This window comes from Panicum virgatum, chromosome 2K (assembly GCF_016808335.1).
Source record: "Panicum virgatum strain AP13 chromosome 2K, P.virgatum_v5, whole genome shotgun sequence".
Lineage (NCBI taxonomy): Eukaryota > Viridiplantae > Streptophyta > Magnoliopsida > Poales > Poaceae > Panicum > Panicum virgatum.
Genome location: NC_053137.1, coordinates 61,170,299 through 61,196,748, shown reverse-complemented (window position 1 = coordinate 61,196,748; position 26,450 = coordinate 61,170,299). Strand labels below are relative to the sequence as shown.

The following is a 26,450-nucleotide window of genomic DNA, read 5'->3' as shown; positions in this document are numbered from 1 at the left end:
TGGACCAGGTCCGATCGCCTTGGCATCTTGCTTCCATGCGCTGGCGTTGCTACGTGTACTGTGTGCCCATAACCGGGCGTTGAGTTCTGATCATCAGATTCTGCTAGCAGCCTCTTGCTGATCGAACAAGCTAAGGGAAATTGGATTAGGCGTCCAGCACTAGATGTATGTAACCACACGTAAACAAGCACACTATTGGCACTGACCATCCTGAATTCCCAACCAGGAAAAGCAATATGATCGAAACACTAATAAAAGAGATGCCTCAGCAGAAAGAGCATATCATGAGCAGCAGCGGGCCGGGGCAGCGCCACCAAGCGAAAGGGAGAGTGATCCGCGCACCAGGCCAATCCCTCGCCCTCCCTCCCCTCACCTCTTCATGTTGCCCTTTCCATGGAGCCGCGCGCATGCATCCATCAACCATAACATTAATACGATAATAATCTTGTCACCCGGAACGAAAGATTACGCGAAAGCAAGCAAAGCCCCCCGCCGGCCGGCCGGCCTGCTCTGCTCGTCGCGGACTCGCGGTGCATGGCGATTGGCGAGGCGCCCCAGCAGCGGTCTCCATCGGCGAGGGAGGGGAGGGGTCACGACTCACGTCGCGGAACGAGCCGCGCGCTCGCCCCCGGCCCACGGCGTGGCCGCGGCAGCGATCGATCGTGAATTCGTGATGGCCTCTGCCTGATGGATGCCGCCGCGGCGAGGGTGGAGGGCGCTGGCGGCCTCGAGCTCCGGCCGCAGCGCCGCCGGGCCCCGCGGGGCACGGGCGCTGTCGGTAACCCACGTGTCTGGCCGCCCGCCCCGCCCGACAATCGCGTCTGACCCGCCATGGCTGCCCATGACGTGGTGGGGCCGTGGGGCGCCCCTCGCCTTTTCAGTTCTCTTGTGCGCGGCACACCGGACCGCCGGTATCCAGTAGGTTTGCCGTGGTAGGGTACGTTAAGGTTGACCTCGACCTGGCTCGCGTCCGTGGACGTGCCGCGAGGGGGGCTGCTCGGCTCAGGGATCTTCTGCGCGGATCGGATCAGCAACGACACCACCAGAGCGCATTACGCTGCTGCGCCATTTGTTCACGTGCTTGGTTTGACAGCAGGAAACAGATGCACGTTGCGGTGTGCCTCCGCAGTTCATACCACGGTAAAATTTGGATGAAACTTCGGGGTAAGTTTCTCGCGTTTATATATACTTTCTATACTTCTGTTTTTGTAGATTTTGTATGGTGCTTTGATGTAGAGTTATTAAGCCACCCCGCCTTCGCATTATTAGTACGAGTGACGATTTACCAATGGGTCCTAGGAGAAGACAGTACATGGTGTTTACAGAGGATCCCGGCCTGGTAGCTCGAGCGATCTTTTCCGTTGTCTATTCCCTGCTGCGTCAAGGGCTCTGTTTGGTTTGAAGTACCACAAATAGCACAAAAATTTTGACCAATAATTAGGGGCACTAAATAAAGTCAATTTACAAAACTAACTCCACAATCCTGTGCTACTTCGCGAGACGAACCTAATGAAGCTTTTGACCAATAATTAGGGGCACTAAATAAAGTCAATTTACAAAACTAACTCCACAATCCTGTGCTACTTCGCGAGACGAACCTAATGAAGCCTTTAACCGCACGATTAGAGGATAGTTACTGTAGCATCACTGTAGCCAATCATCGATTAATTACTGTCATTAGATTCGTCGTGAAAAGTTACACCCATCCGTGAATTTTTTTGCAAATAAACTTCATTTAGTACTTCATGCATGTGAGATTCTTTTCTCGGAAATCGTGTGCGCTACTCGTGCTACGCAAACCAAACTGGGCCAAGCTCGGGACCCACGTGCCCGTATAATCCAAGTCGATCCATAGACCGAGGCCGATTTCGCATTTGGCGTTTCTACGGGGCCTCGTCATCTCCTGTCCCTTCGTAATCTCCCCGACGCCTGTCCGGTCCTTGTCACTGAAGCTTCGTGTTTCTTCACTTTCTCCCATCACACAAAATAAAAAGAACCCGGGAAATTTAAAAAGAAAATGTGATTTCGAGAGATTCGCCGTGTCCTCTGGTCTGGCCGCGTCAAAGATAATCATAAGCACTTTCAAACACTCTTCTTAATTAAACTTCTAGCTGTAAAGTAATTAAAGTAAGTTGGCTCCAGCTTTCGTTGATTCGATGCGCGCGCGGTAACGTCGTCGTGCATGTCATGGCGGGGTCACCCCCGGGTTCCGGTGAGCCAGATGCCACGACCAATATCGGCGCCATGCACGCACCGTGTGGCACGCTGCGCAGCTACTACTAGTACCAGTAGTAGCTTTCAGGTGGCGGGAAAAGTACAGACGCATGGTACAGCAGCTAGGGAGAGAGGCGCCGCGTCGAAAGGTGAAAGTGAAAGAGGAACACACGGGGCCACCCCCCACGTCCGGGTGCCAGCGACTCGATCAGCGTGCAGCGCAGCGAGTTGGTAGGACACTGCCCCCAGCTTGCTCGACCGACCGACCAATCGCCATTTCTCACCTTGGATCCTAACGCTCGCTCCAGGGCAGAGCTGTTCCTGCCGGCCGCGGTCTCATGATTCATCGATCGGGTCGTGTGAGTACGTGGGCAGCCCTGCTGCGCAACGAGAGAGCATCCTTGAACAAATTATGGCACCGATCATTTTTTTTCACCCCGAGGACGACGGGCGATCGCAGGAAATTCGATCGCCCTGTACTAAGCTGTGATGAGATTTCTCTCGTCGCAAACCTTTTCGATTCCATCGGAGCACCACTAGCTAGAAATTGAACTTCGAAGTAGAAAGCTTGGCAGCATGCCACGTGGCGTGTCGCTCTCGCGCTGACACGAGCCGGCCATGGCTGCACGCTGCAGCGCGATAGATGATGGGCACAGCGTACGGTACCGTCCAGCGGTGAGCCGTGGTCCATGTCCATCACGGGACGTGGGTTTGCGCACACAGTGGCCGGACGCCGACGGCCATCCCGTACCTTATCCCCGGCCTGCTGTCTCTCTAACGGCTGACGGGTTTGTTCGTTTCGTTTCCCTCCCCTTTCGTCTGACAGCCAACAACTCTACTCTCCTCTCCTCTCCACATTCCTACCGTCCTACAGGCCCACAAGGAGGAAGAAGAAGATGCTTCCACCAAACGCATCTCCCGCCGATATTGCGCCGGGCCCACTAGCGGGAGACGGGAAGGGCCCAGGCCCACCTTGTCTGCGCCTACCGGGGGTTCAATAAAATAAATAAATCAGGGGTGCGATTTATATTAATTAGTGGAGCTATCTGGGAGCCGGGCCCACGCGGGGTTAACGCTAATTCCCTCAACCGCCTCTGTCCGTCAGTCTCTCCCTCGCGCGCGCGCGTCAGTGCCCTGTGCGGTCAATTTCATCTCGCTGGGCGGCCAAGGCTACTTTGATTTGATCATGCGAGGGCGACCTGTGTTACCACGGCCGACCACGTGGATCTTATCCCCATGGTAACGGAATATCTCTTTCTAATATCTCTTTTTACGTGAGCGGAAGTAAAAAGCGGAATCGCGCAACTACCCTCCACGTTAGAGTGAAGCTTTTTTTTTAGCTTCACAAGGAAGTCATATATATACTCCTAACTACTAGTTAAAATTCATACTAGCCAAGCTACTGTGTGTCATACTAGTCTCTGATGGCTCCAGAGACGCCGAGGGCCTAGTAATAGTTACTGAAATCCATTCGATAACACAAATCATTTGCAAAACCGGCCTCAGCTGTGCACTTATGCTCCGGTCCCTCAGTTTTCTTGGATTGTCCTACTGAATGAATTACTGGTGATAGCTCAGCACCGCCGTGACCGGAGCACCGCCGCTGGAAATGTTCGCCAATGATACCTACCCGTCGCACGCCGATAACGAAAACAATTCGCCCTGCGCGCGCGAGCGTATCTAGCCCCCGAGCCCGTAAAGAAACGGAGGAGAGAAAAAAACAATCAAATCCTGGGGCTTGAGAGCACTGGAATTAGCAGTGGTGGATGGTATGGTAGTGTGAGTCAGCGCACTCTGGGCACGCGACCCTTGCTTGCGCGTTTAGTTCCAAAAATTTTCACCTCGAAATTTGTGATTTTTTTTTTGACACATACATGGAGTACTAAATATAATTAAATAACAAAACTAATTATACAGTTTGAATGTACACGACGAGAGGAATCTTTTGAGCCTAATTAGTGCATGATTAGTCATAAAGTGCTACAGTAACCCCACATGTGTTAATGATGCGGCCAAAGTCCTCAAAAGATTCGTCTCGCGGTTTCCAATGAGTTCTGAAATTAGTTTTTTAATTAGTGTCCGAAAAACTCTTCCGACATCCGGTCAAACCGTTGACGTGACACCTAAATTTTTTTTTGTTTAGTAACTAAACGGCCCCTCCAAAAAAAAATAAACATTCGCCTCCTCCATCCATCCGGTTCTGAGAAAGCGAGACGAAGGCGCCCAAAAGCCGCGAGAAATGGGGCATCCGAGTACTCTTCGGGAAATATCCCGGCCCGGCCGGCCTGGTGCCTGCTGGTGTCGCTTCCCCTCGGCTGGTGGGCGCCCCACGCGGCCACGGCTGCCACCGCCTCCGGGGCTATTTAAGAAGGCGCCCCCCGCCACCATCCTACTCACCGCTCACCACCAGTCCACCGCAAGCTCGAGGGGTCTGCACTGCAGGGGAAGCGCGAGCTCATCAGGTGAGCCTGAGCTGAGCCGCAGATGGTTCCGCGGCCGCGGGAGGCTTAGCGTCGGCGATCGAGGACAGGACGCGACGTGCCACATGTTGAGCGCGCAGACGGCGGCTAGCACCAGCAGCAGCGGCGTCGTCGTCGAGCGGGAGAGGAGCGTCGTCGTCGAGCAGGAGAGGCGGCGGCAGCCGGTGGGGGAGGACGAGGACGAGGAGGAGGAGGAGGAGGAGCCGGAGTTCAGGGACATCCACGCGCTGAGCCCGCCGCCGAGCCAGCCGCCGTCGTACCGCAGGGGGCGCGGGGAGTCGTGGGGGTCCGCCGCGGGCGGGAGCAGGCACACGTCGATCCGCTCCGTCGGGAGCGACACCGCCCCCAGCGAGCCCTTCCCGACTATGAGCAGGGAGTTCTCGGCCATGGTCGCCGCAGCAGCCACCGCCAACGCCGCCAACGCCGCCAGCGCCAACGGGGCCGGGAGCGATGCCGAGAGGGACGCCGACGCGATGGGCAGGATCGGGGAGGGCGAGGAGCTGGAGGAGACCAACCCGCTGGCCATCGTGCCGGACAGCAACCCCATCCCGTCGCCGCGCCGGGGCCTGCCGACCCCCGGCGCGGACGTGGCGCTGGCCGGCGCCGGTGCCCACGGCCACGGCCAGGCCGGGGTGTCGGTCGGGCAGGTGAAGAAGGAGGAGGTGGAGTCCAAGATCGCCGCGTGGCAGATCGCCGAGGTGGCCAAGGTCAACAACCGCTTCAAGCGCGAGGAGGTCGTCATCAACGGATGGGAGGGCGACCAGGTCGAGAAGGCCAGCGCCTGGCTCAAGAAGTACGAGGTAATTGGTCACCGACCAAACCCCCTCACTTAATCCGGCTCGCGCGCCATTCCCGACCCGATCGATCGGCTCTGAATTTCTGCTGCGCGCGCGCGTGCAGAGGAAGCTGGAGGAGAAGCGCGCCAAGGCGATGGAGAAGGCGCAGAACGAGGTGGCCAAGGCGCGGCGGAAGGCGGAGGAGAAGCGCGCGTCGGCGGAGGCCAAGCGGGGCACCAAGGTGGCGCGCGTGCTGGAGCTCGCCAACTTCATGAGGGCCGTCGGGAGGGCGCCCTCCACCAAGCGCTCCTTCTTCTGAATCCCTCCCGGCCCCGATCGTCGTCTTCAGACCTTCCTTCCTCCGCCTGGTGCTCGTCGCCGCCGGCGCACCCGTTTTGTTGGATTGGATCGTTCACCGCTTCACTACACGGGATCAGCAGACAGAGTGATCAGTGCCGTGCTAGCTGTGTGGAACGCTTGTTTTAGTGTTGTGTCCACATGTATGATCTGTAATCTTATCCCCCCCCCCCCCCTGTTCTGTGCTTGATATGGTGTTGCAAAGTCGATGGCAAGTACAGACAGGGAACAGTACACATGTCATAAGAAGGATGTGCTCTGCTTGAGTCTTGAGGGCAAGAGCTGCCTGTGTTTTCTTGGATTTTTCTTTTCATTTAGGATCGTGTATGTCAATATGAACAAGATATCGAGTGAATTACCGCTGTGTAAATTTGCTTTACATGCTTCTTTTTTTTTAACGAACTTTACATGCTTCTTTTGAGCAAAGAAGTATAGAATTCCGTGAACATGGGGGCAGTGTTGAACTCCATGAAGAGTATAAATTTTGTGATTAGTATATATTTAATACTTTAAATATTGAAGATTTCTGGACAAAAACGTAAAATGCAAAGTGATCTAAACACACCCTAATTGAGGCCCTGTTTAGTTCCAACGCAAAAAAATTTTGCGTTGGAATCTTACTAATTTGAAGTACTAAATGAAGTCTATTTACAAAACTTTTTGCACAGATGAGTTGTAAATCGCGAGACGAATCTAATGATGCTAATTAATCCATAATTAATCAATAATTAGCGGATGGTTACTATAGCATCACTGTTGCAAATCATGGATTAAGTATGCTCATTAGATTCGTCTCGCGATTTACATCACATCTATGCAAAAAATTTTATAAATAGACTTCATTTAGTACTCCATGCATGTGTCGAAACATTTGATGTGATGTTTTTTTTTTTTTACGTTTACGGGGTGGGAAAGACCCTGAACATAGTACTCTGCTTCCACCTCTGGGCGTGTCAACTGTTAACTGACCAGCTTCGGTGGGCACATCAGTGTATCAGTCGTGTGGTGAAGCTGTTCGTGCCCAGTCGAATGTGACTTCAACTCACAGTCACGTTGACATGGTGAGATTTTGAGAGGAACAGCACTCATCAGCATTAAACGCATACATATACTGTATCCGAAAGTGCCGTTTGCAACAGGAGAGCCTGATGGTAGGTCGTCTCCATCTCGTCAAATAAATTCTGACCCATACTTCCAATTGGCATGATCATAGTTTAAGAAAAGCAGGTATACACTAGGACAGGTTTGCTAAACAATATCCGTGACAGGAAAGTGACGTTCAACTTAATTTTCAATCGAAGTGTAGCATAGTGTACAGTACCCCACCAAAGATGACATGCAGTACCTTGCATGCAGCATGGTTAGGCAACTTTGGATTTGGAGTGTAGACGCAACATTTCCCTTTTATTGTTTGACTCGGTATAACCCTATAGCTCAAATTAGTCTCGTGGGATACATGCTTTTTTTTGTAAATGATTGCATATAAGTGAAGTGTGAATAAATGTTAATGTAATGCATGATGATTGTTAAAAGTTAGGACATTTGTGGTACGATAAAACCTGAGAATTGAGCCGACTGTTTTTTGAGGTAGAAAATAGTGTCTCCCATATCCCCTTTTCCTTTTGGACTGCAGCGAGAGACCGGCGGCGGATGCGAATCCGTGGATTCCTTGCACCTAGACGGAGTAAAGACGGCCACGGACCCACTAGTGGGCCGTGCCCTCGTATTGAATGCTGCATCTTTCGGGGGACGACTTCGGAGTTTTTTATATTTTTTAAAATTATTTTTTACATAAATATATTTTCAGTTTCATAATTTATAGTTTTGTATCCCTACCGCCCGGTTGCGGGGCGGCAGGCCCCCTGCCGCCCTCCTACAGGGCGGTAGGGACCTGAATGTAAATAAAATTTATTTTTAATCGTATTTTGATCTCTAGGGGAGCCTGCCGCCCCTCTGCCGCCCGGCAGGTACCTGCCGCCCGGTGGCGGGGCGGTAGGGCAAGCAAAAGTTTATTTCTTTTTTAGTTTCCAAAACAGTGAACTTCTAAATTCAATTAAAAATCATAGAAAAATCAGAAAAATACAAACTAAATTTTGTTAGGTTTCTTAAATCAAGATCTACAGAGTAAAAATACTCATGCATGTGAAATGTCAATTTTACCCTTGCTAAAATTTTAGGTTGTGTTTAATCTAGTTTGTTTTGTATCTGTTGTTCTGTTTGTCTAAAAATTCTGAAAATTTTGTGGTAACCTACTCTTTGTATGTGTATTCCACTGGAAAATTTTCAGGTGCATAGCCTAGGTGTATGTTTGTGGATCTATTATTGTTGGATTTCCATCATAGGGCTAAATGATGGAAATCCAACAATAATAGATCCACAAATATGCACCTAGGCTATGCACATGAAAATTTTCCAGTGGAATACACATGCTAAGAGTAGGGTACCACAAAATTTTTAGGATTTTTAGACAAACAGAACAACAGATACAAAATAAACTAGATTAAACACAACCTAAAATTTTAGCAGGGGAAAAAATTGACATTTCGCATGCATGAGTATTTTTCCTCTGTATATCTTGATTTAAGAAACCTAAAAAAATTTAGTTTGTATTTTTTTGATTTTTCTATGATTTTTAATTAAATTTAGAATTTCACTGTTTTGGAAATTAAAAAGGAAATAAACTTTTGCCTGCCCTACCGCCCTGCCACCGGGCGGCAGGTACCTGGCAGGCACCCACCAAAGACCTCTGCGCAAAAAAAATATTTTTATTTACATATAGGTCCCCACCGCCCCCCTGCCGGGCGGTAGGGGTATAAAACTGTAAAATCTAAAACTAAAAATATATTTCTGTAAATTTTTTTTGAAAATATAAAAATAAAGAAGACGCACGACTTCGCCAGGCCCATGGACAGGACTAGCCCATGTGCATATACTGAGCGCAGGCGCGCAGCAAGGCGGCAGGTGAGCAAGCTCACATGTGAACAGAATGCCGCCTGTTCTTCTGTTCGCTTGTGGAACATGGTGTGTTCCAGGGCCTTCGCCTGTCAGCAATAAGTGGTTACGAGCTCACGAGATTAGTGTAAGAAATCACACAGGTAACAGAGCAGCCTCCAGAGATAACGTAACCCTCCAAATCATGCTCGGGTACCAGAGATGGAAAGGCTCGAAGTTATGCCATACTGTGTGTGTGTATCTATGCTTTTTCCTGAAAGGCCTTAAAACGAACGACCAACAGTAAATAGTTACATCGGCGGGTGTTCGGTTGTAAAAAGGATAATGTACTACACGAACAGCAGAACAGCAACCCAAAACCAAAGGCACTCTGCTCGGTATCATAGTATTTAGTAAACTGTTGCTGACATGAACATTATTTATGTACAGAAACTACTGTGCGACCTTGGACTTAAAACGATTGTCACTGTACAGGACAAACCAACTAGTGCAGCAAGAATATGCTTCACTTTTCTCTGACAAGTAGATCAGTATTGCATAGCCCCCTATATAAGACTGCCAGGATGTTCTCCACTGGTCCCACCAGATAACGTCTCCAGAGCTTTTGGCAGATCATCCACACTGGCCAACGGCTCGTCGTTCACGTCAGAAGCAGATGTCTCCGAAGGGTTTGGCAGGTCAACAGCTGCCAAAGGCTCGTTCACAGAAGCAGCTTTTGTCCCAGAAGGGTTGGTCAGATCAGTGACATCAACCAAAGGCTCGTTGAAGGCAGAAGCACATGGTTCGGATGGTGTGGTAAGGTCAGCAACATCAACTAAAGGCACGTCCGCAGCAGAAGCATCATCATCCGAAGATGAGAATGTACTGAACAATTGAGCTGAGCCCCCAGCGCCATTGTCAATGACCTCCAGATCAGAAATTTGCGCTTCAGAGTCAGATGAATTCCTAAACTCATAAAGCAAGTCACAAACCTTTTGCAGCTCTTCCCCAGAAATCCGTGTTGCCGTAGGACAATCTCCAATGTCTTCAAGATCCATGGAGGTCAGGCCCAACATATCATCCTTAAACTCATAAAGCAAGTCACAAACCTTTTGCAGCTCTTCCCCAGAAATCCGTGTTGCCGTAGGACAATCTCCAATGTCTTCAAGATCCTCCACGTAATTTCTCGATGTGGCATTCGCTGAAACAGCAGGTTCTTTGGCAGGTGCCACACTAAACGGCTCCATACTACTCAAATTTAACCAGGAACACATCACATTTGGTTTTGAGAAGGTATCATCTGGGCTCAAGTCTGAGCTGCAGTTCTCAATCCATTCTTTCATGGAATCAGTAGCAGGATACTGAGAAAATATGGAGTCCATCCCAACAGAGAGCTTAAAGCCACTCTCTGCATTCTTTAGGACACAGGCCTTATCTGAGACAGCTTCTTTTGTAATGATATTGTGCCCACTAGCAGCATTTCCCGGATCTACACTGCTTGACCCATAAAAATTTGCCCCAATGGATACACTAGAATAATGCTTCCCCTCATCCGCATCAACCTCAAGTGCTGTCTTCACTAGAAGTTGACTGATATTTTTTAAGCTTTTATCAGCTCCAGCCAATGTTCTCTCAGAGGACAGTTTTTTAGGCCTGTCATTACCGCTGCATACCTCAGAAGTAACATTCTTACCAGAGCTAGCATTTCTTGCAGCAAGAAACTCTGCTAAGGATATGGCAGGTCTATTTTCATTAACATGAACTTCACTATCAACAGCTTCAAAAACTGCAGGAGGCTTAGGAGGTCCCATAGGTCCAGTGCTTATGGCATATGGCATTGTGTCCAAACTAGGACAATTGTTTTGTCCATCTACCTGACTTCCACTATCAATGGATTGCTCAACAGTATCAGGCTGTGAAGCGACATCCAATGATTCTGTGCTTGCAACAAATGACACCTTTTCTGCATTAAGATCAGCGTTCTGTTCATTTATCTCAACCTTGCTATCCAACATTTTCTTTGAGAGAGAAGTATGTGGAGTTGCATCAATTTCCTGAGAAGATCTGAAGGTACCAGCCAAATTTGCATCACATGTACCCAGAAATTGGTCGGCTGAATCATATTTAGTGGACTTCTCGCCCATGTTTTCAGGAGAAAGAGAACAACTCAAGGAATCATTAGTAATTTCAGCACTTAAATTACTGGCAGTGGAAACAACAGGTTTCAAAGATGATGTTCCTTTGCTGGAAGTGAGTAATGCCTCTAATGCGGAAGCCAATGCACCATTGATAGATAAAGGTTTTTTGCTCTTGGTGCCATCAAGAGTGCCTTTGCTCCGAGCATCATCATATTGTGTGTTACCATCATTATTATCCCCAACTTCTGCTTCTTTCTCTTCCTCCACTTCTTCGTCATAATCATCATCGTCATCTAGGAATTCAGGAACCTTGACAACTAAACCTGGGGAAATCTTACGCTCCTTTTCAGAAGATGGAGCACAACAGACAGGCGAGGAAGGCCCATCATGAACGTCTCCACCAGTTAACTCAGGTTGAGCAATAAAATCAGGGACCTTCACAAGTAGCCTTGGCACCACATTAGACTGGTGAATATTAACTTGGTTTTCACTGGTGGGGTCGTAAGAATGGGCATCATTAGAAGAAAAATCTGGCGCCTTGAAAGCTAAACCAAGCTTCCTGTCAGTTACAGGAGCAGGAGCACATGTTTCCTCCTGTGAGTTAGTCATATTAGATATACCATCTGATGCTGATCTAACTGCGGGAGAACCTCGCAAAGACTGCATCTCCACAGAGAATGAACTAAACTGTTCCTCCAGTCGCTGAAGCCGTGCCTCAATGCTACCGAGGGGCTTTATCATGTTGTCTTCAAACCTGGAGCAGTATAATTCCATCTTCTCAACCTTAGATAGCAGAGTATCCAGCTTTCTCTCAATATTATGATTATAATAAGGAGTAAATTCATTCACAAGGGGATTAGAAAGATGACCCGCGCCTGATGCTTGCTGGTCCTTCACTGATGGCGCTTGTGTGCTTTCTGCTGTTTGCACAGGCAAAGGCAATGGTAGAGAATTGGTGTCCTTCAACTGGAACTCACTTTGGTTGCTTTTTTCATTAGATATTGTTCCACTGTCTGCAGAATTTATTACACTTTCTATCCCTGATGGCTTATGATTATCTGTGCTACTTAGCCCTGTTTCCTGCATAATCTTTTCAGATGGGTTGCTCTCTTTATCTTGGGCAAGTTGAGTCCTTGATCCATCAGAAAAGTATCTCTCATCAAATTTCAAATTTCTTGATTTAGACATTTGCATAAGTCCAGGAACAAGCATAGCCATCAAAGAACTACCACCCATGTTTCCAGGACCTTTTACTGAATTATCATTGGTAGATTCAACAGGGTCAGCAAATATGCAGATCTCCTCAATGTGCACTGATGTTTTTGACTGAAGTGACAGAAGACGGACAGTGAGAGACACACATGGGCTCACATCAGTCATCTCAGCAGTAGCTTCATAGTGTGCCTGCATTACAAATAGAAAACAGAAGGTTAGAAAGACAACTTTACTACCGTATAAGGCTCAGCTGGTTGTAACTTTTTAAGTCCTGCTGCTCATCATTCCCACTTCTCTATAATATTTCCACTTTAAAAACATAAAAATTTGGGAAAGAACTCTACATCTCTATCTCTACTATTCCTAAAGCAAGCAATGATTCCTTGGTCCGTCAATCAGAGTTCTAATCAGAATCCGGGTGACCGTATGTTAAGTTAGGAGTCTGAAACCATTTAGAATTAGCGCCTGGTGAGTAAAACAGAAACAAATAGAAGTCCTCGACCGACACACACTATATTATTATAAAAATACATATGATGTACAATATATAAATTTTTATCTCTATCTCTATCTCTACTTATATATAAGCAAGCAATGATTCCTTGGTCCGTCAATCGGATGTTGAGTTAAGTTAGGAGTCTGAAACCATTTAGAATTAGCACTTGGCGAGTAAAATAGAAACAAATAGAAGTCCTTGACCGACAAGCACTATATTATTATAAAAATACATATGACATATAATACATATATTTTTATATGCTAATCAATATTTATATGCCTTCCCGTAGCAACGCACGGGAATATTTGCTAGGTACTTCCTAACCAAGAAACACACTCCTTATCTTAGCCGACAAACTCACACAAGAACAGATCTAGTTGATTTTCTCTGGCATTCACTGCAGCCAAATCTCATGTATTTCCAATAGTTGTCACCCAGCACCACCTCCTTTCATTTAAAACATATAGCTAACATTTGATATCTCCCAGTTCAGCAAATCTACAATGTGCATTTGAATCTCTACATGCTGTTGCCTCATTGCCTGTTGGGTATTGGAATGATTCAGCAGGTCTATGTCGCAAAAATGTGCAGGCGCCCAGCTAGTAAGAATGTTGCAGTTGAAGCCACACCCAGCAGAAATTTATGGTCTGAATACTACACAATATTTGTTGTGAAGAACAAAAAAGGAATTACCAGAGTATTTTCTTGGCAGATTCTGATTGCATGCCTTTCTTGAGCTTCTGGCGAGTTATTTCCTGTAGGAGATTCTGGAATTTTGACATCAACCCAACTCTCTTCATCACTACTACTGCTTACACTTTTGGTCTCCTGTTCACGCTTGTCACTAGTTGGAGCACTGCCACTCCGCTGAGACATACTTTCTTCACCACAGGGCTGTGGTTCTTTAACAGCAAGTCCACAACGGGCAGTGCATAGATAATCCTTGCTGGTACCCTTTGCATCAGTAGAATGGTACAGTTCATAAATCCGAGCTGTGCTTCGCACATATACCCAGTGAATCTCATACTTTCCCCTGAAACTAACTGAATAACATCCTTGAATTAGTCTTGCAATAACAAAATGACTTGAAATTTATCCATGAAAGGTACAGAATGAAATGGAAACCAACTGGAAATATGTATACAGAATGGGATGCAACCGTCTACCAATTTCACACTATAATTATAGGCTTCCATGGAAATTCAACGGTTCAATAGTAAATGGCAAAATCAGGTATGACGCTACCAAAGTGGAATTAGGAACTTCACCATACAAGTGTTAGGTAGGCATTCCATGATGAAGTAGAGTACAATCCAAAACTGCCAAAAACTGTTCATATGATCATGGTCCGATTAGCACAAGACAGTCATATATAATTATAAGCTCCACTACTCCAATAGAAAATAGCATTGTTCGCCTAAACTCACATTTAGGCCAATTACAGGGCATATAAGTGCTACACAGCGGCCAGTCGTATTCAACTAAATGACCATTTGGCTGATTAGTTGGCTAATCAACCTTTTTTTTCTGACTAATTGGCTAAAAATTGATTGACCGACTTGGCCGCTTAAATGTCTAGGAGAACAAAATGGGCCGCTATATCTCACACAGCGATCATTCATCAATTTTCTAATATCATTCCAAACAGGGTTTGGGCATCTCAACGTCTCGTTATAGTTTATTAGTAAAAACAAACAGTGTGTAAAACTAACAAAGGAGACCCAAAGCATTCATATGCTACTCCAATGGAATCACAGCAATAGAACTTCAGAACCCGAACAGAGTTGGCCAGTTCAGTTTAGCTAGTACCAGCCTAGTAGGGTTTGACCCACTCAGACGCTGTCCAACGCAGGTAGCAACACAGCAAGTCAGAAATTCCCAACAACGCCCGCATCTGCACCCGATCAACGACCCGACTAGCGCAAACACAGCAATTCACAACAAAACCTCGCAAAATTTTGACTAAGCTAAAGCTAGTAGTAGTCCTATCGAAGGCAAAGCGAGGACTCACCAGTGACCTCGCAGGGAGGGGCGTCCCCGTCCCCATCAGGCAGCGGACGTGAGAGTACGATGCCCGCGGGGGTGGCCTCGGCGTCCTCGTCGGAGGTCTCCAACGAGATGGCGTCCTCCACGGCCCCGCCGCCGGGGCCCGGCGCCCACGTGCTGATCGCCGTCCAGGGCCGGCCGCCGGGCCCGGCGCCCCCCGATCCCGACGCCGCCATCTCGCGCTTCCAAGCGCTGGGTGGTGGTGGTGGAGCTGGGTCGCTGGCAACGGCGGTGTTGCGCCGGTGCTCGCGCTCGCGGCTCGCCTGTGGCTTCCGCGGATTCGGTCGGGCGATCTAGCTTTCACTACACGCGAATCTGGCGACTGTGGTCTGTGGATCTCGTTTCATGGGCCCATGTGGTCTTGTGGTTTTCTATGAGGCCCGTGAACTGTCTCGAAATAACATGGGCCATGAGGCCTGAAAACTCCGTTTGGCCCATTTACTTCGTCAAATCGTTATCCACACCCACGCGCTCGATCCACCGCAGGTCCTCAGCCCTCTGCTGACGCTTCCGTGTACGGCCTCTGGCAAGCGGCGACGATGCAGCAGCCAGTCCGGCCGCTCGCCGTGAGCGCCGCCGGAGGAGGCGGAGGGTTCTCGGCGGTTCGTCCCCGTTCCTTGCGCGAGTGGAGGGGGAGGATGTGTCGCAAGGTTGTCAGCTTCTCGTCTTCGGGGAAGGGGGGCGAGGAGAAGGCGGCGCCGGGCGAGACGCCGGAGGAGGCGCGGCGGCGGCTGGCGGATCTTGACGCGCTGCTGGAGGGGCTGGTCGAGCCCAAGATGCGCCCGCCGACGCCACCTCCTCCTCCAGGTAATTCCAGCCTCTCTGCCTACCCTGCTCTGCTCATATCGACATGTCCTGTGCTAGTAGCCTCTGTACGTGTCCAGTTTCTTGATCGTAGTCTGTGCAGGTAGACGAATTCAGTTGAATCAGTGCATATATATGCAGAACAAGATCTTCATCATGGCAAACAGTAGATGCTACATGCTAGTGTTTGTTTACACTAATCTATATCCACTAAAACGATTAGATTTATTTTGTGAAGTGTTAAGGCGTTAAGCTGCCTAAGCTATTCAGTGAATCGGAAGAGATGGACCGGTCCTCTGTAGTCTGTACTGAAACTTCGGTTGAAAGTACCCTGAATTTTGTGAAAGGTCATACGAGCCTCTAACATTGATAGACGATTCAGTACTCGGTTTGCACTTTGCAGTACTACCCGTGCCCGTTCTAGCAGCGGCACATGAGTGCAGATGAACCTATACTGTAAGAAGTTTGTATAGAAGCACCCTTCACTTGTGCTCTAAAATTCTAATAATGCCTAGTAAGTGTAGAAGAGTCGCTATTTTTTTTTAAAAAATCATGTGAAACATTTCCTTTATGAATTTCAGCCAAGAAACTGTGCTGATTTTCAACCATCTGCAGTTCCCTATGATTGCACACAGGCTCGCTTGTTTGAAGCCAGTTCGATGTTCTTATGAGAGCCAGAGAGAGGACATTTGTAGCGAAATGCATTTTTCCTGTTCCAAGAAATGCACAGTTCTTGCTCATTCACATCGTTTGACAATCCACAACATCTAATATACCCACTGTTATTTGCTTGAAACAGACCCGTACTTGGACCGAGACATGATAATGGGGCGGGGATCCAGTGATGAACTACCGGAGATATCTCCAACATACGTAGCATTCTCGACGCTGGCACTTGTTATCCTCACGGTATTCACCAACGTCATGTTCAATCTGTACATCAAACCTTCTGTTGACGGCGTCGATCAACCCGCAAGAATTCAGAGAGTGCCTCTAGTAAATCCAGCAGATCAGCAATTCGAGTAGCTTCCGCACAGGATACAGTTCTATTATGGTGAGAGAAGATAAATGCTTTTTGTAAATGGAAACGATGGAATGTTAAATTGTGTGTCTCCCCTGACTCTAGCTTCTTACTAGTTTTCTCAAATGAACTCCCCTGTCCAAAGATGCATCAGCCCAGAAAGCTTTTAATACATGCTGACTGGTAGCTTTGACGTGTCTTCTATGACCCTCCATTTCTGCTTTCAACTGCAAGCTTGCATGTGGATGTGGATCAACCATGCCATTTCTGAGTCCTGAAAACCAGCATCCTTGATCTAGCACACCAAACGCAGCTGATTTATCAGTTAGAATAATCAGGGGATCAAGGGTGAACATGGATCCGCAGTTCCCTTATTTTTAGTTGGAAGAATTGCAGGAAAATTTATGATTGCAACTGCTGCAGTAACCACACTGGGGGTGGGGGACACCAGAAACACTGACACGAATTAGGCGTCAACGGTGGTCAAGTTTTTTTTTTTTGAGTGGCGGTGGACCGGTGGTCAAGTGAGAGGGGTAGGGTTGCTCTGGTCCCCCGAGATCCGAAGTCTTCTAATATGCCCTGACTGATTTTTTTTTTTGCATCAGTTGCTGATTTTGGCTTACATTACATTACGATTTTTTCTCCTCCCTTTCTTTGATTTGGCTTCCCCCCCTTCTTTTAAATACTGCATCTATTGTTGGCTTGTGGAATTCCTTTGCTTGTCGGCATTTTTTGTGCTCCGATAGAGATGGAGCTTTCTCGTTCACACAGCTTTCATTAGAAATGCTTTCCTAAATATCTCAGATACTAGATACAGCATCTACGTATCTTTTTGTCACGTATTTTGTCTCGGCGATAACAGTAGTAGTACCAGCACACTCTGGCTTCATCGTGGCTACAGAACAGAACACGTTCGCTTTGCCTCCAACCTTTTTCTTTCGCGGACGACAGCACACTTTTCCTCTCTATAAACCAGTCTTCATTTCTTTTTTTAAAAAAAAGGTCTTCCCTCGCCCCCGTGATTACCCGTTGTTTATTCCGTCCTCCTGGCCGGTCGAAATGGCGCAGGCCTTTCTCTTATTTTTGTGCTTATATTAACCTGTCGCCGATCCATCGTCATTCAAAGCGGAATCTGGTAACATGCCGACTAATCCAGCCGGAGTGCCGGACGACGAACATGCTTCATCGTCCTCCCTCGGGCTCCGCGACGGCCGCGGACACCCTGCGGCCCAGCTGCCGGCACCGCATGTGCGGCGTGCCCGGTTTTTTCAGTTAAAAGTACCCGCCTCCTGTGGCCGAGCCGAATCTACATGCCACGGGTACGTGTCCGTGTCCGGCGTCCGCCGGCGCCTCCTCCGCGGAAGCTGCGGCGATGGCGGGGAGGGTCAGTTGACTGCAGATCGGAGGCGTGGCCTGACCTCTCCCGTCACGCTAGGTGCAACCGGTTCTGGCAGCAAGATCTGGAGCCGGAACCGACGTCCACGTCGCCATTAATTTGGAAGCCCCAAGAAGGCAAGCGCTGCCCACCGCGCCCGCGAGCGCGTCGCCTCGCGCCCCCAGATCCATGCACCTTATCGGGAGGCCGCCCGGGCCGCGGGACAAGTGTCCGGCCCCTCCGTTGGGACAGCCCCCCAAACCGCAAGTCGCCGCGCCTACGCGAGACCACCGCGCTCGTCGGCACTCGGCGGTCGTCGCCTCGTCGGCGCGCATGACCGGGCGGCGGGCGGGCGGCCCATGCGCGCGCGCCCCTCGCTTCGCCAGACCCGGGCGGGCGGGCGGGCGGGCGCGCCCTGCGGCCGCGTGATGGGTCTCGGCGTCTCGGGGTGCAGGCGCGCCGCGCTCACACCGGCGGGCAGGATCGGGGCGACGATCCGCCCGGCGTCTTCCGGGGATCACACGTCGCGGTCGCCGTTGCTGTCACGAACTCATCATGCGCCCCGGGGGCCCCGGGGAGGGCCGGCCGGGATCGCACTGCCCGCGCTACCAAGCAAACGTTTTCCACGCTGTCGGGATCAGCGAGCGAGCTTGCATTGCATGCATATGCATGAATGTGCGCCTGCGTGGCTCGAATCAGACGGTAATAATTCGGCCGGGCTGGCGTCCGGCCACGGCCTGCCGGCCTGCCCTTGGCCTACCCCTCTGCCGCGCGGCGAGCCACCACCATACACGGGCACCGGCAGGCACGGGGCCTGCAAATCGCGCAGGCCGGGTTGGGTGATCGGCGCTGACGATGACGTGTCCGCGTTCCAGCCCGGCCACCCAGTACGCGTATCTTTCACCGTTGCCGGCTGTCGATCCTTGGCGGCTAGCAGCCGCTACTGTATTGTAGCGGTAACCTTTTCTGTTTTCTCCCGGCGCCCACGTGACGGTTGCCTGACAACCGGCTGGCGGTCTGTCATCCACTCACCCCGGTTACTTGTAACACCTAACAGCGGACGGTCCAAAGGGGGCGGTGAACGGTCCGTCCGAGGTGACGTCTAGATATTTATTTTTTTTGGGACCCATCTATCATATCTTTCTCCTCCCTCTACTCACTCCGTCCCGAAACGAGCAGAGCTCGACCCCTCGCCTCAACGTCGCCCCCTCCCCTCGATCTCCCTCCTCCGGCCATCCTACCTCGATTCCTTGCGTGAGTACCTTCCATAGCCCCTCCTCCTCCATCTCCGACCCCTAGCCCCACTCCTCCCCGGCCGGAATCGTCTCAACCACCGCGGGTCACCATTGGAGCCCCCTTGAAGATTGCTCCACTGTCGATCCGCCTCTCTAGTTGTCCTCCGCTCCAACCAACCGCGGGAACGGGTTTGTGGTGAGTTGCTTGTGCTCCCTAGCCTCTGTTCCCCTTCCGTTGAGTGTCGCTGGCATCGGTGAGCGACCGCCGCCGCCGTCGCCGCGCTCGCTGCCGCCTGGTGCGCGGTGTCAAAGATAGGAGTTGCGGACGGTCCGCCCAGGGGGGCCGGACAGTCCGCAGGCCAAGTTAGGATTTGTCCAGAGACGATGTTGTCTCTGGTGGTCTCGTAAAATAGAACTGCGGACGGTCCGCTATTAGAGAGCGGACAGTCCGCCGTATAGCTCGAAATTTGTCCAGAGACGATGTCGTCTCTGGTGGGTTTGCAGAGTTGAACTGCGAACAGTCCGCTATGGGAGAGCGGACAGTCCGTCATTGGGTCTAAAATGTTGTCCAGAGACGTTTTCGTCTCTGGTGGGTTGGCAGGGTGCACGGCGGACGGTCCGCCAAGTACTTTAGCGAGTTAACCTGCGGACGGTCCGCTGTTTGAGTGCGGACAGTCCGCAGTTTAGGGTTGAGTTTTGTCCAGAGACGTTGGGGGTTCTGGTGGGACTGCGTAGTTGAACTGCGGATAGTCCGCTGGGCTTTACATTTTGGGTGTAGTGAGTACATAGTTTGAGTTGCACTCAATCATTTCATATGCATTCGTGTAGCGTCCGCAGCTGAGGGCGTCGTGTTTGAGGCGATCGCGACTCCGCAGGAGCAGCCGGAGCAAGCCCAGGAGGAGATGCGAGAGAACCCGGCCCAAGGCCCGCCTGACCCTAGCACTGAGCAGCAGACGCAAGGCAAGCCCCGGTGCATGTCCCATTACTTTTAAATTTATGACACCTACTTATGTTTCTAATACTTGTGCAGTAGGTTCAGGAATTGGTTGGAACCCTAGTTGCATGATCCTTAGGTTCCCCTGAGTTATACTAGTATGTATAGGACGATAGCAGTGCTATGCTTAATGGTTCCTGATAGAAGACGAGTGATCTCTTGTCACTCGCGAGACATAGGATGTTAGAAGTCGAGTAATTTCCGGTTACTCGCGACATATAAGATATATATATATATATATTCCAGTACATGAGTTATTATTTTTGATATGGAAATTGAGACCGGACAGGGAATGATGAGAATGTTTAGGGTTGGCAGCAGAACAGGGTTTCTGGGTGCCTTAGCCCCGTCTGTGTCGTTTAACGACCGGTCGTTGTGGCAGTGCTGATCGGGGATTGAATTGTACTAACCGCATGCCGGGAGTAGGAGGTAGTCGAAACCGGTAAGCCTAGTACTGCCTTGCTTCAAAAGTACAGGACTCCATCTCACCTCCTGGGGTGGTCAAGTAGTCGCAGAGAAATGGGGATGCATGTATTATTTTTGGTGGTCTCATGTTGAGCTCGGCTGACCATATGATGGTGGGGCGGTCCTATAGTTCGAGGCGGGGAGGGGAAGGCTTGGTGCGTGTGGTCCGACGGGGCTTATGCGTGCCGTGTCGGTTAGGTCCACCTTGCAAGGTTAAATTGGATCGATTCGCCGTGTCTCGCGGATATGAGGGCCCTGATCTGTTTGTCACCTCGTAGCAAATGAGTTAGATGGTAGAGATATGAAAAATGAATACTATTCTGAATCTTAAATTGGGTGCTTCAACATGCGTGTGTAGATAGGCGAACATTAGTGAGAGTCTATCCATATGAAATATGCGGTTAAAACTTTGAAGGTAAGGATACACCTCTAGTCGCTATTTCTGCAAAACAAACCACCAGCCAAATGTCGTGCATGCCTAGATATGTGGGCTAAGTTATACCCACTGGTCGGGTAAGTCTTGTTGAGTATTAGTATACTCAGGGTTTGTTGCCAATATTATTTCAGGACACGCAGACGTAGACTTCTGTCCCTGCTGCGCCAAGTTCATCCGCCGTGATGCAGAGGGATGGGAGGTTGTGGAGCCAAATGTCTAGATAGGGATCTCTCTAGGGCATACTTTTGGTAGTTGTATGCCCTTTCCTCTAGTTGAACCCGGATTTCAGTAATGCAAAGTTTGTAAATTATGTATTTATTCAAACTTGGTTTGTAAAACTTAAGGTAAAGTCTTATATATATTTGTTGTATGTTTCAAGTATGTGTCGTGCTTGTACCATCTGCGCCCACCTTCGCATGGGACTATCGGTGATGTTTCGATCGGGACGTGGGTTGAGAAAGGATCGCCAAATTAAGTCGTTAAATTAATGAGCCCGATGTGTTCAAATGACGACCATTACGCTTAATTAGAATTTTAATTTGGCGGTTCCGTCACGTCACTTACCCGCGGTGGAATCCTATACTCCTGCAGTTCTTCAATCGGATCTCGACACCGGGCGGAAGAAAGTCTGCGTTCACAACAACGCTGCTCGGTGCCCGGCCTGGCCGGTGCGTGCTTTTGAGCTTGTCTCAGCTTGGATCGGAGGATTGTTGGATTGGACCCTCGTGTTGATGAGACCAATCACTGGCCATTTACGAAGATGCCCACCCCGCCTCACTAATCACGACGACAGGAACGGGTCGGGGCCCAGCCGGCAACCGTGCTTTCAAGTCACTGTGCGCCGGAGCAGCAGAGTGATTGCGAGCTTATCCTCCATGGGTTCGCAGGAGCGGAGCGGTGGACGCCCCTTGTGTGCCCTCGGGGCAGTCATCATGATCCACGCAGCATCTGGTCCTGCGAACAATTCTCCCCCCACCGTGCATCGCGGCACAGCGACACACACAGCCCCCCTGCTCGTTACACGATCCGATCCAGCCAGCTCGAGCCGCAGCGTTTAAATGGTCAGCATTCATCACGGCGCTGCTACGCAACGTGCACGCTTGCCGAACTGGTGGGTGAACAGAGCGCAGAGCACCAGCAGGAGCAGAGCAGGGGGTGATGGGCATCTCCAGGCTCGAGGCCATGTGGTGCGCAGCTGGGTGATATCGATCAGGCGCGAGCATCAAGCAAAGCCAGCCGGCAGCTCTCGCCTGCCCGCCCCGCCCCGCGCCCCGGCCAGGCCAGCCCGGAAAGAAAGGTGGCCGAAGGAATCCTCTTCCTTTTCTCGCATCGCCACCACACGCGCGACGATCACTCGATCAGGATTCAGGCCCGCCTTCCCTCCCTCTCTGGCGCTCTCTCTCTCTCTCTCTCCTCCACATGCGCTCTCGTGTGCGGCCTGAACCCTGTCGGACGCATCCATGCCCCACTATTCGTCACATGGGGGGGACTGCCATCCCCTGCCGCGAAATAGCATTAACAAATCCGTAATGCTCTTCGCCTCTTCAGAAATCAAAGCTCGAGGTGATACGGAGGCGATCGAGCTCTGTATGTTGCGGGTAACAGATTCAGAGATAAGGGTGAACTGAGCCGCCGCATGCGTGGGCGGTTCTGACGCCAGAAAACGTTTCGTCGCGTGGCTACGTGGCGGCACGGGGTGGCCGTGTTTGCTAGCAGTACTACTGCTCGTGGCCTTCACGTTTATCGCGTACTACGTCCTGTCCTGGCCATGCGCCGTCGCGGACCGGACCCTAGCTGCGGGTCACAGCCTCACAGTGCATGCATGCATGCACCGAATGTTGCGTCCGCGACCGGACGTGTCGCCCTCACTGTGACACTGTACCCGGGGATTACTCCCGTGAAGAGTAAGTAGTAGTACGTGCGTGCTATTCACAGTCCCAAGCCGAGAACCAAAAGAGTTAAGCACGCGTACAAAGCTGTCCTTGCTCATTGGAGAGAGTATAAATTGAGCCTCGCAACTGTTTTCCCGGTAAAATAAGGCCCAAATGTGGTGTCCATCTATTATTAGTACAAAATCGGCAAGCAAAGGCATGCGGTGATGGTATAAGCTGATGATCGACAGGCTACTCCATCTTTCTGAGGCTTGGCTTCTCCGCGCCATAGGGCCCTTGTGTTGTGTGTTTCTAGCAAGTCTTGTTTCGTGCTGCGATTGTAATCCTTCGTGGCTCCCTCCCTTTTTCTTCTGTGGCTTTTAGCCCATGTATTCTGATCACTGTTCGCTAGTTTTCCGGCAGATAGTCACTTGATCTTGTAATTTTGCTGGCTAACTAACGACTCACCGCGTTAGTCTCTATGCAATGAAAGGTTCAGGTGTGCGTAGGGGTGGTAAAGGGCCCAACATTTTGAACTAGAAAATCTAAGGATCGGGCCCTAAAAGAGCCGGACTCTAAACATATGTATTTTTGAATTAAAAAATTTAAGGGCTTTATTGGGCTGTGAAGAGGCCATTAGGGCCATGGCCCATTACCACCCCTAGGTGTGCGAGCTCCGCCCCACGTCGTTCTTTCAAGAAAAAAAAGGCCCAATTGCTCTCATGTTGACCGATAAATTAAACAAACAATCCCGACGAGGAAACAGGGCATCCCTTAATTGTCCCCATTAATCCTGCTCCTGCTGAGCATAACCAGGACAAGCGAATCCAGGGCGGGTGCTAGCTAGGCGACGCTCATCTCGGTTCTCGGAGATCGCCACGCACATGTACGCGAGTTACTACCGCGCCATGCCATGCCGCCCACCCAATAATGCCCACGCCGGAGAGCGCGGCGGACGAAAGCCGCAGCTCCCACATGCTGATCGCGCAAGCGCCAATCGCGCGACGCCGGCGAACGGCGAACCCACTCGGATCCTTCCCTCGCGGCCCGGCCGGGTGCCGCCGGGCCGGACCCCCCGGCACGGGGCGCCTTTGCCCGGTTGCAGTCAGGGATTCATGGGGGTGTTTAGATTCAGAGACTTCAAAAAAGTCATAGGGACTTTTTAGTATTTAGAAGTATTAAATAAATATTAATTATAAAACTAACTGCAGAACCCTGGGGCTAAACTGCGAGACGAATCTAATGAGATATCTTAATCTATGATTAGCGAATGGTTACTGTAGCATCATTGTAGCCAATTATGAATTAATTAGGCTCATTAGATTCGTCTCGCAAAAAAGCACTCAGCTGTCAAAAAACATTTATAAACAGATTTTATTTAATACTATAAAATAGTAAGATTCCTTTTGATGTGATAGAGACTTCTGCAAAAAGTCCTGGAACCAAACAAGGCCTGGCGATGCACTCGGCTGGCGGCCTCGGTGTCCGCGCACGCCCCCCGGTCCGGTGGTGGGTGGTCAAAAAAACCGGGGCGAGGTGGGGCCAGGAGAAAAGAAAGCGTTTATCCCGTCACGCCGGCGGCCTTTTTATAGCGGCCTCGGGCGCGCCTCACTTCCGCACACTTCCATTCCACACACTCGAGACTCGAGAGCTAGCCAGGCAGCCAGCTTCCAGCAGCGCACGAGCTGGGCTGAGCCTGAGAGCCGCCGCCGCCGCCACCAGGGATATGATGATGGCGCCCACCGCCTCATCCTTCCTCGCCGTCTTCCTGCTCGTGGCGGCGGCCGCGTCGACGCCGGCGCGGTCGTGCGCACCGAGCGACCTGCGCGCGCTGCTGAGCATGAAGCAGGCGCTGGGCAACCCGGCGACGCTGTCGTCGTGGAGCCCGTCGTCGCCCAACTGCTGCGCGTGGGACCACCTCCGGTGCGACGACGCCGGGCGCGTGAACAACGTGTTCATCGACGGCGCCGCCGACGTGCACGGGCAGATCCCGTCGGCGGTGGCGGGGCTGACGGCGCTCATGTCGCTGTCCCTGTTCCGCCTGCCGGGGCTCACGGGCGCCATCCCGCCCTGCCTCGCGGGGCTCTCCAACCTGCAGTTCCTCACCATCTCCCACACCAACGTGTCGGGCCCCATCCCGGAGGCCCTGGCGCGGCTCCGCACCCTGGACTCGGTCGACCTCTCCAGCAACAAGCTGTGCGGCCGCATCCCGGCGGCGTTCGCCGACCTGCCCAACCTCCGGTCGCTGGACCTCCAGCACAACCAGCTGACGGGCCCCATCCCGGCGGGGCTCGTGCAGGGGCAGTTCCGGTCGCTGATCCTGTCCTACAACCAGCTGAGCGGGCCGATCCCGCGCGACGACGCGCAGGACGAGATCAACACGGTGGACCTCTCCCACAACAAGCTCACCGGCGACCCATCCCACCTGTTCGTTCCCGGCCGGCCCATCGGTAAGGTGGACCTGTCGTGGAACTACCTCGACTTCGACCTCAGCAAGCTGGTGTTCCCGCCGGAGCTCACGTACCTGGACCTGTCCCACAACCGCATCCGGGGCACCGTGCCGGCGTCGCTGGAGCGCCTGTCCACGCTGCAGAAGCTGGACCTCAGCTACAACAACCTGTGCGGGCCGCTGCCCAGGGGGCACGGCGTCATCAAGCACGGGTGCAAGCCGTACGCGCACAACCAGTGCCGCCACGGGACGCCGCTCGCCGGCTGCCAGGACCTGTCGTGAGCGCGCCCCGGTCGGATCGCCGGTGCTTTTATGCGGTCGTGATGTGTGGTGAGCTGAGCACGACGGTGCCTGGTGTTCTTCTTTAGCTATAGACGACAAGAGTGCGCTGCGTGGCGGCAATGCCGATCTCGAGCAGTTAAAAGCGTGTACGTACGAAACGACAGCTGTGGACGTGTGCTGTACTGGAGCGTGTGTTATGTACTGTGTATTTGGTATGGATCCGATCGGCCCCATGTATCAAAAGAATGTTACTAAATGGAAATTATGTGTGTTTGGCTTCTTTTTAAAAAAAAGAAAATAAACTTTGCTCGAGAACCAGCGTCGTGTGCAACAGCAGTTCTACTCTACTATCATTCTATCAAAGCTGCCATTGGCGCAAGGACAGACACCGAGGACAGAGTAGCTCGGGCTTCACACAGGAGAACATCCTATGCCTTGTGCACAAGGGCGGAGCTAGAGATAAATAGAAGGGGGTGTGACACTTTAGTACATATATAAAATTGAAGCAAATATGATTAAAATCTAGCTCCAGCCCAATAGTATTTTTCTATCACACCACTACAGCCTGCAGCTCCAGCCAGCCCAACAGTATTTTTCTCTCACACTATTCCAAGTCCAGCCTCCAGCTCCAGCCTGCCGAACGGAGTGAATATAAGTGATTGCGAAAATTTTGTGGGTGCAGCCGCACCACACACCATCAACGTGGCTCCGCGCCCTGTTGTGCACGGTGTCCTCCATCCAGCTTGTACAATGTACATCGAGTAGTATATATTATGCATGCCTTGGCGCATGGTGCTTGGTAGTACAGTGTGAAGCTGCCATTGGCGTTGCCAAGGCGCACCCGATGCCATCGGGCATGTCT

At 50.9% G+C, this 26,450-nt stretch overlaps 4 protein-coding genes across 6 annotated transcripts; 3 read left to right on the top strand and 1 right to left on the bottom strand.

Annotated features, from left to right (window-relative positions):
* Positions 1–4,444: 4,444 nt before the first annotated feature.
* LOC120692164 (remorin 4.1-like) lies at positions 4,445–6,206 on the top strand. The gene is made up of 2 exons (XM_039975405.1): positions 4,445–5,494; positions 5,595–6,206. The coding sequence occupies exons 1-2, from the start codon at positions 4,454–4,456 to the stop codon at positions 5,787–5,789; spliced, it is 1,236 nt and encodes a 411-aa protein (XP_039831339.1). The 5' UTR covers positions 4,445–4,453; the 3' UTR covers positions 5,790–6,206.
* A 2,921-nt stretch (positions 6,207–9,127) lies between these two features.
* Positions 9,128–14,959, bottom strand: LOC120692134. Of its 3 annotated transcripts, none has more exons than XM_039975389.1 (4): positions 14,622–14,959; positions 13,304–13,653; positions 9,919–12,300; positions 9,128–9,801 (listed from the first exon to the last, which is right to left on the bottom strand). In XM_039975389.1, exons 1-4 carry the CDS (start codon positions 14,830–14,832, stop codon positions 9,325–9,327), a joined length of 3,420 nt encoding a protein of 1,139 aa, XP_039831323.1. In that variant the 5' UTR covers positions 14,833–14,959; the 3' UTR covers positions 9,128–9,324. The 3 variants fall into 3 exon arrangements, with proteins under 3 accessions (XP_039831323.1, XP_039831315.1, XP_039831306.1); XM_039975381.1 differs by having other exon boundaries at positions 9,128–9,516; positions 9,580–12,300; positions 14,622–14,958; XM_039975372.1 differs by having other exon boundaries at positions 9,128–12,300; positions 14,622–14,957.
* A 158-nt stretch (positions 14,960–15,117) lies between these two features.
* Positions 15,118–16,683, top strand: LOC120692155. Its single transcript, XM_039975395.1, has 2 exons — positions 15,118–15,463; positions 16,260–16,683. Exons 1-2 carry the CDS (start codon positions 15,196–15,198, stop codon positions 16,484–16,486), a joined length of 495 nt encoding a protein of 164 aa, XP_039831329.1. The 5' UTR covers positions 15,118–15,195; the 3' UTR covers positions 16,487–16,683.
* A 7,772-nt stretch (positions 16,684–24,455) lies between these two features.
* On the top strand, positions 24,456–25,906 carry LOC120692127 (polygalacturonase inhibitor 1-like). Its single transcript, XM_039975360.1, has one exon. The coding sequence runs from the start codon at positions 24,584–24,586 to the stop codon at positions 25,586–25,588; it is 1,005 nt and encodes a 334-aa protein (XP_039831294.1). The 5' UTR covers positions 24,456–24,583; the 3' UTR covers positions 25,589–25,906.
* The last annotated feature ends 544 nt before the right edge of the window (positions 25,907–26,450 follow it).

Coding starts and splice junctions, on each gene's coding strand:
- LOC120692164 (XM_039975405.1), top strand. CDS start 4,454: ATGGGGCATCCGAGTACTCTTCGGGAAATATCCCGGCCCGGCCGGCCT. Junction 5,495..5,594: donor CCTGGCTCAAGAAGTACGAG/GTAATTGGTCAC, acceptor GCGCGCGTGCAG/AGGAAGCTGGAGGAGAAGCG.
- LOC120692134 (XM_039975372.1), bottom strand. CDS start 14,832: ATGGCGGCGTCGGGATCGGGGGGCGCCGGGCCCGGCGGCCGGCCCTGG. Junction 13,654..14,621: donor CCCTCCCTGCGAGGTCACTG/GTGAGTCCTCGC, acceptor GATGTTATTCAG/TTAGTTTCAGGGGAAAGTAT. Junction 12,301..13,303: donor TCTGCCAAGAAAATACTCTG/GTAATTCCTTTT, acceptor TTTGTAATGCAG/GCACACTATGAAGCTACTGC.
- LOC120692155 (XM_039975395.1), top strand. CDS start 15,196: ATGCAGCAGCCAGTCCGGCCGCTCGCCGTGAGCGCCGCCGGAGGAGGC. Junction 15,464..16,259: donor GACGCCACCTCCTCCTCCAG/GTAATTCCAGCC, acceptor TGCTTGAAACAG/ACCCGTACTTGGACCGAGAC.
- LOC120692127 (XM_039975360.1), top strand. CDS start 24,584: ATGATGATGGCGCCCACCGCCTCATCCTTCCTCGCCGTCTTCCTGCTC.